The following is a 12,636-nucleotide window of genomic DNA, read 5'->3' on the forward strand; positions in this document are numbered from 1 at the left end:
GAGAGCAGAGGACGGCCCGGGACCAGGGTTCGATTCCCGGCGCGGCAGGTTTCTGGACCAAGGTCAGCGGACTCGATAATTCTCTCGCCTCGGTGCCCACTCTGATCAGCGATCACACTCGGCAACTCTGGGCATTAGCTTGCCTCATCTTCACTAACGGCCCCACCAGACCGCCGGGGATGCCTGGTCTCACCCTGGAGAAACCCATTAAGGGACCATCTCTCAGGGAAGCCAGGAAGGGTTTCGCAGCGGTCGAAGCGCCTTGGGACCCTACGGGTAAGTAGTGCGCTATATAAATGCCTATACATTTACATTACATACATTTACATTTACATACAAATGTTTTTGAATTGCTCATAACTCTTTATCCATGTGTGGTCATAAACCTGCAGGTGCAGATTTACAGCTTTCTTTAAGAATAGGGCCTACATTGTCCTAGAAATAGCCTTTCTCTCTATACTGTGCTTTTACCACAGAACCAAGGTCCTTAACCATTAGATCTGACTGCCTTAAGGTGGTCTTCCGCCAAACCTTTTGCCTTCTTCCCTCCTGTTTGGCTGAAAATAAGTTTTTGTTGGCTTTAAGACAATGTGCACTTTATCACTGTTAACCAGTGCTAAGGTGCCTGGCTCACGCCTCTGAACATGGTAAAATTGGCATACACATTCATTTCCTTATAAGTATCTAGTAAAGTGGTACAACATGTACCTAGGTCCTGAAAATGAAATACTACCAGCAGGCCTGCAGCACTTACTGTGCCACTCACTTAAATTGCCCTTTAAATCATGTCTCAGGCCTGCCATATTAGCCTGGGTGCAGTTTTAAATTAACATTTTGACCTGGCAAAATAAAACTTTCGCTAGGCCTAAACCTTCCTTTTTAATACATCTCTCCCATTGGAAATCATTGGGTGACCTTATTCAATTTAATAAGCAATAACGTTCGATTGGGAGCAGGTAGGAATGACATTATAACTCTCAATTGTGACTAATGTGCAATCAAGTGGTGGGTAGTTTACCACACTCGGTAACACCCTCTGTAAAAACTTGTAATAAGGCCCTACATGTACATTTCTTTTTTGATGCGTTTGCATTCGCTAGTCTCTCTAATTCAGAATTGGATTGGGTATTTGTTGCTCCCAGTAAAAACTATAACCTGGGGTGAAACATTTACTGGTTGTGATAAGTAACTCCTATTTAGAGTATTCCCAAGAAAAATGGGTAATTACATCTGAAATGTATGCTTACTTCACCAAATACCATATGTATCGGATTATACTGTGGTATTCTACCCCAAGGAAATTGTGGCAGGTTTGACCAGCTGACTGTTGCCTGTGAACACAATCTGGGGTTTTGTGTTTGCTGCACCACTTATGGTTGTAATCCTTGTGCAAAAAATACTTTGCACAGGGAAGGAATTTTAGCTCCATACATCCTTCTCCTTCATCCATGAATTAAGCAATACAACAAACTAGTTAACAGAAAAAGAGAAGACTTTGGGAGGGAGGCCACTGTAATGAACTGCTGCTTTGCCATGGTCTCACAAAACATGTTAAATGTTTTTCTTTCTTTTAATAAAATAGCAAATGTTAATTTTTAGGATAATCTTAGACATATAATAAAATAACAATGGCATACCAATATCTTAATCAAAAAATAGTAAAAAGCTTTACGCAAACTAAGGCTAAGATTAAACAATCTATAAAACAGTGTTATACACTTACGTCAGACAATTACAAAATATTATAGAAATTAGTGCGATAAAGAAAAACAAATAGATTAAATATTACCAGTGAGAAAAGGACAAACCAGAAAATAAACAGTCACTTAGCATTATATTTCAGTATTTTGCCTTCATCAGAAAACAGGTGTAAATTAAAGGTTATGTACACAACTAGGAAGTCTTTCTACATAGAAAAGCTCGATCCCAGAGATTGATGTAAAGTTCATTCTGTTTTCAAGCCAATTTACCAATTTCAGGTATCCATGGTCTGATTAGCTGTTTGAAGAGATTGTTCCCAATATCACAATGAGATTTGTAAATCTTCATGGTATTTGCCTAAGCTTAACCAATTAGTAATAACATTAAAAACAATAAAACAAGTATTTAGTGAACATGTTATGCGGTTACTGTTTCATGGAGAGGGCAGGCCCTACAGAGCATTGATTATTTTATTTTAGGATGGGCAATGGAGGGATTCATGCATCTATGGAAAATGTCCCCACACCTCCTAGGCTTGGCCTTCGTTGGGACTTCTGTTTACGTTTGACTCTCATCACCTTGCTCAAAGTAGAGGGGTGACATATGGGTCTTAAAAACCCTTCAATCCCCCTACAACATTATTTGTGAATGGTGGAAAGTACATCGCAAGAATAAACTAAGAGCCAGATTTAGACCATGGCAGACAGAGTATCTTCCATCAGGGTGGAGGCAGACTTAATGCCCGCCACTGTGATGGACTGACATATATCCTATGAAGACATGACCGCTGGTCCATCTGTCATCTCTGTATATTACGGAGGTTCCCTTCAAGGTACGAAAAGTATTATGGATGGCTGCTGTTGGTTTTGACGCCAGTACACCACATTTTGTTTCATTTTTTTTTAAAAAGCTCCTAAAAGTGGGCAGACGGCCTGTCAGTTTGGCAGGCGGGATACTTAGTCACATTTCCCAATGGAATACCCTGTCAGCCATACTCTAAATCATTCCCTTAGTGAGAATATCCAACAGTATGTTAAAACTTTCAAGCATTCACTTAGTAAGTTATTACACTTACACAGAAATCTAATCGAGAATTGCACAATGGTATGGTTTTTTTCTCGTGCACAATTGTCTATTTCTTCTCGGTATATATTGCTATTCACTCAAAGTCTATTGCATCGACATAACCTGTGCGTTTCATCACGTGCTTATGACATGTTATCCTACATTGATGGTTACTTCCTGTATGACACTGGATGACTGCAGTTTGGTCATTGCATGCAATATTTTACGATTTTCATTTGCTATACACTTTACTGATATTATACATGAGGTAATGTAGCATTTCCTATGCATGTGAGGATATAAAGGTGGCATGGAACAATAGAAGCTAGGGATATGTTTCCTTAACTGTTACATTTCATGTCGTTTGAGTTTGTATTCTGCAGTCACTGTTCGAATGCCATCAACCGTAACATTGTTTCTTGCTCAAAATCATCTAAATGATACAACTAGAGAATGTGTTGCATAATGCTGTATAATGTGTCTTTTTTTGGCGCATAATCTGATCCTCGATTGCTGCAGAATCCGAAAGGCTCTGACAGTGCTAGAGCTGTGCAGAGTGGGCTGTCATGATGGTAAAGCCCCTTTAACACACGGAAGTATGGACTATTTCCCACATTTCACGGTCCGATTCAAATCACTCCCTGTTCAAAGTTCAGTGACTTCCTTATCATGTCTTGAGATTTCAGAAGGTTTTAGGCCAGGAATCAAAGCCATTTTAATTGGAGTTCAATAATATCTAAGACACATTTAAATTATTTTCACAGCAAATCTGTTGATTTCTCACGTTCAAGCTGATATGCATTCTACCATGTTTATTTTTAAGTGCAGTCTAATGTTCAATGTTCAATGTATAGCACACCTGACCGGAACAAATTGTCCTGACTGAACACTGTATTATTTTTCAAATTCTAGTTGGATCAATAACGTATTTTGGGGAATTATTGCAACCATTTTAGCGATGCATATTTTAACAACATTGTCCATCCTGGACCTTTCATTGTTTAGGTCTTATTTCGTCATGTTAAATACTTCCTGTAGGCTCCTAAGTGCTTGAGTCTCAGTTATTGCAGCCCATCCATTTGGAAGATCTCCTGGCTTAGCATCATATTCTTTGACAAATTCTTCATAAAACGTCTTAAAAATGAATTTCCAGTAATCTGACGCTTCAATACTTGAGTCGGGTTGGATCCGCCAGTCAGGATAATATTTTTGGTAATTTCTGTAGGGGTGATATTCTTCACCTGTGTCTTTGTTGTGAAATGAGTCTTTGGAAATGACTAGGGAGGAGCATATCGCAGAAACAAGATGTCTCGTTGATGAATATTTGTATTGACATAATCCTTGAGGCTGGTGAATGGATGCAAAATGTTCCTTATGGTCCTGGCCTCCAGCTTCACATGGAACCATGCAGAATGGGCACTGCTTTCCACACCCAAAAACTTTCCTAAATAGCTCCTCCTGAGGTTTAATAGGAAGATTTTTAAGTTTTGTCTCTATGCTTCTACTGTCCCATTCATCAAGGATTTGCTTTTCAATAACAGAAAGGAAGGACAGGACATCATCAGAAAACAGGGTCACATCTCCTTCATTTTTAAATAAGGCCACTTTTAACGTATCCTTTGAAATTACCAATTGTTTCTCAAGCCTTTTACAGGTAGTTTCTAAAAAGGCAGGAATAGTATCTGCATCTGCTTCGATTGCGGCTCTCAGTGATGTATTCAGCTCTTTGATTATTGCTCTGAGAATGCGTTCTTCCAAAATACGCATACGCCGAGATTTCTGAAATTGATCTGAAACATGGCTCTCAATCCACTTTTTGGTAAATTCTTCATAGTTAATTATGTATTCGAGATAGCTTTCAAAGTTCTTCTTTTCCAGCAGCTCTTTCAGCAAGCTAAACTGAAAAAAGGTTCGGCTGCTATAAGAAAGTGAGCCCTCACTGTGAAGAACATCTTCGACAATTTCCAACCCAAGCATCATTTTCATGTGTTCATCAATTGCAGGTTTGATGCATACCTGACAGAAATGTTCTGCCCAGGCTAGATGTTCATCTTTTTGCAGATAAATATTTTTAAATGTTGACAAGTACTGCGGTTTTAAATTCTGCAAACGGGTATAAAGATCATTTTCCATGACAAACCGCTCATGCATTGCCTGAAATTCATGGACTGCTTTCTCCAAAATGTGACGTTTTAACTCGACCTCAAAGCAAGGGGCTGTATGAAGGCTTTCAACAGCCTCCATCTTTAGCCAATCATTGACCATGTGCAGCAACTCCTTGCTGTACGTTTCATCGTAGTCCCGCCTGGATCTGGCTTTCTCTTTGGTGTAAACAACACATTTCCTTGTCAAGGATCTGACAAGGTGAGTTAATTCTTCAAAGTCTCTCGGCTGAAACTGCAGTTGGCTGAAGTGCCTCTTGTGTACTTTAAAAAAGCCAGTTCTTTCAGTTAAGTTGTCAGACTTATGTAGCATGGTATTGACTGCACTACTCCGATTCGACAAGTCCAGCCTCAGGTGTTGAAACATTTCGTGATTAATTTCACGTCTCTTCAGATGATGAAAGTGTAGATTTGACATTGCATTTTTCCACATCTTTGCAAATTCCTCTTCCAATTCTTCATCTTTCAGTTTCACATTCTTCTTCTTGCAGACTTCCAAAAGACTGGACACTTTTTGTTCCACTTTCTCTCTGTACATGGTCTGCATGGAGTTGATCTCTTGAGTGCCCTTCTGAATTTCAAAAGTGTCTTTAAGCTTGTTGATTGTATATCTTTTAACTTCATTCTTTAGGCACTGTACACTCCTGGTAAAATCCTCCCTGTATTTTTCAATCAAGTGAACATTAGTTCCTCCACCTTCATAATGTGTTCTTATTTGATTCAAAATCTTCTTTTCTTCATGATCCAGGGTATTTTCTAGCTCATCTTCTAATACATGAATGGCTTGGAGCTCAATGGGGAATTGGTTCAGAATGGAAGTTTCCGCTTTGCTCATCCAGAGATATAGCTCTTTGCGGAAAGCCCATTCCCAATCAGAATATTTAATCGACAGTTGGTTGTAGGCTTCAGCCACAAGAATGTTCCTGAAACTGAAGATAAAATGTTCATTCTTCACACCATTCAACATGTTTTTCACCCACCTTGCAAATGTTGCAATGTTGCTGCTTGTCCGGCTGTGTGGATGCTGATCGATTGACTTAAGCAAGTGCATCTTGAACTGATAAATGTTTTCACTGTATCCCATATTGACAGGAGCCATTGGAGGCATGCCGTGCCACAGACCAGGCATGTACCAATTGTTCTTTTCTGGATCATAGACCATGATATCACAGAAGTTTATGTTCTGGCTCTGTCTCTCCATCCTCACTGCAGCTTTTGTCATTTCGTTCAACTGCTCCAAAAAGAGCTTTCTGTCTCTCATATTATTTTGGTTCGCAGATATGTCACTAACGTTTTGATGAACGAACTGACAGTTGGTCTTTTGACGTATTTGTTCCATTCTAAGGAATGCATGAACGGCAATTTCCAAAACGTCCTTCATTTCAGTGGCATGCTCCATGGCCAGGTTGATGATAGTAATGTCACTTAAGCCAATGACTAGAGTGGCCAGCTCATTGTCATGCCTGTAACTATCCTCCTGCAAAGTCAGCTCTGGTGCTTTCAAGCCTTCGGTGTCAATGACCAGGACACAGTCACAGCCAAAGGACTGCCTGAAGTTTTCCTTCACTTTAAGAAGTAACATGAAAGCTCCCCGCGTGCATCTCCCACTGCTGACAGCAAACTGGAGCCCAAACAGGGTGTTCAGAAGGGTGGACTTCCCAGTGCTCTGCACTCCCAGCACCGATAGCACTATCATTCTGCAATTTTCTCCCAGTTTTATACTGAGAGCTTTCAAAACATCAGTCACCCACTGAAGAGGAATGTTGGAGACATTTCCATCAATAAGCTCTAAAGGAAATCCTTCGAGCAGGAGGTCTGCGCCAATTCTAGGTAAACCACTGTACTTTTGATCTAAAGGCTGTATTTCAGAGATTGAATGGTGTGCCTCATAAATCTGTCCCAATTCACGCATGAAATGCTCAATCCCCAAGGAACTTCTTGCTATTTTTTGATCCAACTGTGCAAGGTCTTTAGAAGGTTTAATGATATTGAACTGCTTATATTCCGCATGAAGCTTAAGGAGATTGTTTCTAGACCGGAGATCTAAGTAAAACGTCATCCATTTCAGGAAATAATGCTTTTCTACTTCCGATGACTGTCCTAGCCGTTTAAAAAATGTGTTCACTCCATCACTAAGCCCACTTAGTCTTTGCGAAACTCGATGTCTATTCAGCTGAAATTTTAGATCAGACTTGTAGTGCTCCACGGATGTGTTTCCTATATTTTTCAAAGTGCACAACTCCTTTTCCACTTCTGTGATCTTTCTCCAAAATTCGTTCTGCAGCCGCATATTTTTTTCCTTGTATTCTGCCACATCTTGAATACCTTCTGTGATTTCTCTGGCGTATTTCTTTCCTGCCATACATTCCTTGCAGTCTTCATCCACGTGGATTGCTAGCTCACGTGCAGTGGCTGCCAGGTCTTCAATGCTCACCTTTTTGCAGTCATTATCTACTATTGATGTTATAGCAGACTGCAATCTTTTGACAAACTCTGAGTCATTTATCCTGTTGGTCTTCAATAAAATCTGAGAATTACTCAGACCTAGAACTGGCCTTAATTGAGTAAAGAATGCTTTTGTATGAGTGGGATTGGAACCTAAGCTTGGGAAGATAAAGAAATATTTAGTTTTCAAACCCTTGCAGGATGACAGTAATTCAAATTCAGGCTCACCGATGTTCTCAACAAAGACAAATACAGCTGATGATGCTTGTGATAGAAAGCAAAACTGGGTACAATGATTCATTATATCACCACGTAGATTTAATATGGCAATGGGGTCTGGAAAAATATCAAAATTTCCTCTCCCACTAGGGAGATACCAGGAAATCTCAACTAAGCCTTCAGAGATTCTCCGGGGAATATTACCTGATTCCATGTCCCTGTGTATAAAGAAATCATGGTACTGCTGAAGGGGGCTCAGGATGTCATTCAGGGTTTTGGACTTGGAAGAGGTCACTCTCCCGATTCGTGCAAAGGCAAAAAATGGCATTTGAGTAAGGACCAGGCTCTCTTCTTTGTACCCACTGTCACCTATCATCGTTTGTGGTCTCCACCGCTTCACAATGTCTCTCATGGCCCACAGCATTAATGTGCACCTGTTCTTATCAGGAGGTTCCCATAGCAGGGGAAGAGCAAACTGGCACATAGAACATTTTAGCATAATGTCTTGCTGTAGGAAAGGATCTGAGCAATGAAGGAGGATGCAGAAAACATCAAGGGGATTTATGGATTTTGTGGTGTCATCGTCATCAGAAAACACGTCTCTTTCATCGTTGCCTTGCTCTCCAGATCCCAGCTCATCATCATCATCACACACATTGGGGTTGAGTGTTGTATTCCTTGCAGTCGAATTGAGTGCCATGATTTTCCTTAAGACATGCCAAGGGACATCTTCCAATGCTTGTAAATGAAAGGGATTCAGATTTTCTGGACAGATTTCTAGGACGTCACTTCTGCTGAGCTTCTGGTTTCCATATCTCTCCATTTGTAACTGGGACAATAATTCCTTGAAAGCTTCCTTTCTGTCTGTGAGAATGGAGAAAGAAATAAAACCACATTACAACCAGAAGTCACACTTTTATAATATGGTGTGTATTCTAAACATCAAAGTCAGAATATTGATGGTACTAAATATCAAGGACAAAATATCGACATAAAAGTAAATCTAGGGGCCATATTATCAAGATAGGGCAATACATTATCACCACTTTTATCGTCAGGAAACTACCGCTAAAATGGCGATAATGGGCTTGATAATATGCCCTTGTGAATTCCCATAAAAGCCCAGGTTAGCAGAACCTGGGCTTCTATGGAAATTCACAAGGGCATATTATCAAGCCCATTATCGCCGCTTTAGCGGCAGTTTCCTGCCGATAAAAGCGGCGATAATGTATCACCCTTTCTTGCTAATATGGCCCCAGATTTAATATACCTAACTCCCCATATGTGTACCTACATGGCACATATATCTTCAAGATACATAGATGGGGAGCTACAAATAGTAATCTATACTTCCCTATATGCACTTACCTTTCATTATTTTGTCCCTCAATATTCTGTCCTCAATATTCTTGTATGGTGATATTATTCATCTCGATATTCAGTAGTTCAATCTATTACATATATGCAATTATGTATTTATTGATTTACTGTTGTGATATAATGCAAAAGAGGGCAGTCCATACACCAAAACACTGTAAACTAATTTGGTTAAAACATAGAGGTTCTAATTTTCTAAAGTTCTGAGGAGGTACTCACTCAACTGAAAAGATAGTATCAACTTGATAATCATTTCAAAGGCCCACATAACCGGGGCTAGCTTGCACTGTGGCACACAAGTGCATGTGCAAACTTTAGTAAATGAGGGCTTGACTGTTAAAGATACCCAGACACAAATCATCAGGGGCGGCTCTTTCTTTTGAGCAGATGAGCATCGCCCCACAAGCCCCAGAGCTGAAAATAAAATGGTAATAACATGTATCTATTACTATTTTATTTTTCAGAAACTGTCCGGCACTGTCAGGATGGTGCGGGGCCAGTGCTACTGAATGGCAGCAGCAGGGAGCTTTGCGCTTTAAAGTGCGCATGTCTCTTTGCCCGGCCATCTTGGGACGACCAGCCAGACACTGGCATTTTAAACTTCTCCAACCTAGCTGTCTTAGGTAGCTGGGTTAGAGAAAGTGCAGCTCTCCAGTGCTCTTAGGAGCATTGAGAGGGCCTGCTCTAGACAATGCTCGCACCGCTCTCATGCTGTGAGACCAGGATCGGGTAGTGCAGTTTCCTGGTCCAGACCTTCCAGGAGGAGAGAAGATACCCGAGGGAGGACAACGTCGTACGGGAAGTTGGAAAGGTATGTCAATTTATTTTATTTCTTGATTTGTTGTGCCCCTCCTGCCCACCACCCTCGGTACAAGCCAGCCACCACTGCAAATCATATTGCAGCTGGGCTATATCTTGACATAGCTATGAAAATGCATTGTGGCTCAATTACAATGATATCATTTATGTATTTAATGTATATGTGGTGTGTATATATAGTGGACTTATAAGCCTAAACATAACTTTTGTACTGGAGTGCTGTTCATTGAAGGGAATGATACATCTCAAATGGGAATGTAATCTAATGAGAGGAGTAAAGGATGATTTTGAGTGTAGGACATTAGGAGTACAGCAAGATATATATCTCATACAGCAAATCACATATATTTAGGCACAGGCAACTGGAGCGCAATAACCTGTCAATCAGGTTTAAAATACACCAGCCTTGTCATATATCGGGGTATATCAGTTCTAACCTACTGCTAGTGATACCTTTAAATAAATTAGGCTGATCAACAATTTCATGCTCGTCTTTAGGATGTTTACGGATGTTTATGTTTTATTTTTAAGATATGTTAAGAATTGATAAAGCGCAAATACCCCGAACTGTGCACCAGTGATGTGGATAAGGGAACGAGATATTGAAGGACTGAGGCAAGCAGTATTAAGAAGGCTGCAGGAAAATCTAGGTTTTAATTTTTTTCTTGAATATTTTCAACTCGGTGTTGATTTGCAGTTTGAAAGGTAAACGGTTCCAGAGTTTGGAGGATAGGTAAGAGAAAATGCGGCCACCGACCTCCATTTTTCAATACTGGGAACTGTCAGTACTAGCGTGGAAGAAGACCTAAGAAGGTGTGAAAGAAGTTAGCAAGTGAAACTCTTACTGAGCTATGTGGCGCCAGCATTATGCATGGCCTGTGTGCTAAGGTACGGTGTTTTAAATAGGCTACTCGTTTTCCCTGGAAACTAGTGAATGGTATACCGATGTGGAGGGGAGTTGGGTGGTTACCAGACGATTAAAGGTTAACATGGTGGTAAATTTGGACTATTTGCAACTGTTTAATGAGGTAGTCCGGAGGTTTTAGATAAGCTGCATTACCATAGTCCAGCTGTGAAGTTAGAACCAATTGTATGAATGTTTTTACTGGCAGAACGTGTAAGAAAAGAAGAGTATAAATGAGCATCCATGAAAGCTTAAAACATAGAGCAGCAACCTGGATGATTTGATTATAAAAGGTACAATTTTATTCAAAGATGATTAGTTTATTTCCATGAGCTGCAGGGGTTGGAGGGACTTCCAGTTCATAGGGCCACCAACATAGGGATCAAATATTGGACTGAGAGCCAAAGAAAAGAGTTTCCGGGGCATATTCTCAAGAACGTGTGATAATTATCGCAAAATTAGCTTAACGTAACTTTGCACATCGCAGTCTATCGTGAAAAAATAACGCTGTGTTAACGTTGTATTCCCAACCCAGCGGCACCATGCAATAGTATCAGGATAACGCGCCAAATGACAGCGCAAAAATCAATGGAACGCCCAAAAAATGCAAAGCACGAACGTGAAAAAAGTTGCAATGCCTCAAATCGCGATACAAAAATCAGCGACAACCAGCGACAGGCCTGCAATTCTCATGCGTCATGTGGGAAAATGCACTATAAAAGCAACAAAAAAACACACCAAAACCAAATCAAGCTGCGTAGCACCATGGATGCACGCGGACCGAGTGCAGAGGACAAGCCGAACCCCACAAGTCCCATGGAGTACCAGCCAAGAATCCTGTGGTCAGGGAAGGGCAAGGAGAAGAGGCGGAGGAAGTCTTGATTCAGTCCGCAGGAAGACGGGATCATTGTCACGGAGGTGACAGACACTACCAACAAATGTTCATCACCTCCACTGCGTCATTGGCCACACAAACAGAAATATGGCAGTCCATTGTGAACAACGTTAATGCAGTCGGAGTGTCGAGGAGGTCAATGAAGGAGGTCAAGAGGCACTGGCATGATGTGCAAAGCCAAACCAAACAGAAACTCGCTGCCAACAGGAAGGCAGCAAAGGCGACTGGAGGTGGGAGTCCTGCACCACAGGAGGAGCTGGATGAGCTGAAGGAAATGGCGGCCACAGTCATCAGTGTGGAGACAGTGCAAAGAGTTGGAAGCCCTGACACAGCTTGATATAACCTGACCCAACAGCAACAGGGTGAGTAGCAACCTGGGGGACAGAGGGAGATGGGCACAAAGGCACACATGCACAATCATGTGTAGCACACTGCACCCCCACAATGTTTGTGGAACATGTCCCTGATACCCTGATGCCCATGGCACACTGCAGCACACCTAGAAACACCAAGTAGGCCCCGTCCACTATTTGCACAAAGGGGCCCCCTTCGTATCACCAGTCCCACAACCTACCCATAGACATGTGCTGAGTCCAGCAAAGCAGCGGCTCTGTGAGCCACACTGACAATGCAAGTGACACTGCATGACCAATAGCATAGTGGCAACCAAAATACATGACATGGTGCACGACACTTCACTGAGGTGGCTCAGTGTGGATCACATACTCAAAGTAACAGGTCACACTCTGACACATCCACGTGCACATCCAACCCCTGGCGTCAACAACACATCTGCAGACAAACAAGGCACAAGAGTACAAAAACCATCCAAGAGCACATTTGACCCAAGTCGCCAACATCTCAGCACACGAAAAGCACACAAGTCAAAGGCACATCGCCTCAAAGGGATAAGGGGCCGCTAAACCAGAGCTGCAGGGATGACTCTCCCACAATGCAGCACACACACATATCAATCACAGCACATCAACATTGACGAGAATGTGGTGCAAAGTGCAACATTTATGCTACAGGAAATAGGACACAACTGG

At 41.4% G+C, this 12,636-nt stretch overlaps 1 protein-coding gene across 2 annotated transcripts in view; it reads right to left on the minus strand.

Annotated features, from left to right (window-relative positions):
- Positions 1 to 1,556: 1,556 nt before the first annotated feature.
- The window catches only part of LOC147709061 (up-regulator of cell proliferation-like), a 327,619-nt gene continuing 316,539 nt past the window's right edge, over positions 1,557 to 12,636 (minus strand). For both annotated transcript variants that reach the window (XM_086927668.1, XM_086927669.1), the window contains one exon: positions 1,557 to 8,456. In XM_086927668.1, the coding sequence (XP_086783794.1) occupies positions 3,775 to 8,456 (4,682 nt within the window). In that variant the 3' untranslated portion in view covers positions 1,557 to 3,774. The remainder of the gene's footprint in view (positions 8,457 to 12,636) is intronic.

The sequence above is a fragment of the Lissotriton vulgaris genome, chromosome 6 (genome assembly GCF_964263255.1).
Source record: "Lissotriton vulgaris chromosome 6, aLisVul1.2, whole genome shotgun sequence".
NCBI classification, from domain to species: domain Eukaryota; kingdom Metazoa; phylum Chordata; class Amphibia; order Caudata; family Salamandridae; genus Lissotriton; species Lissotriton vulgaris.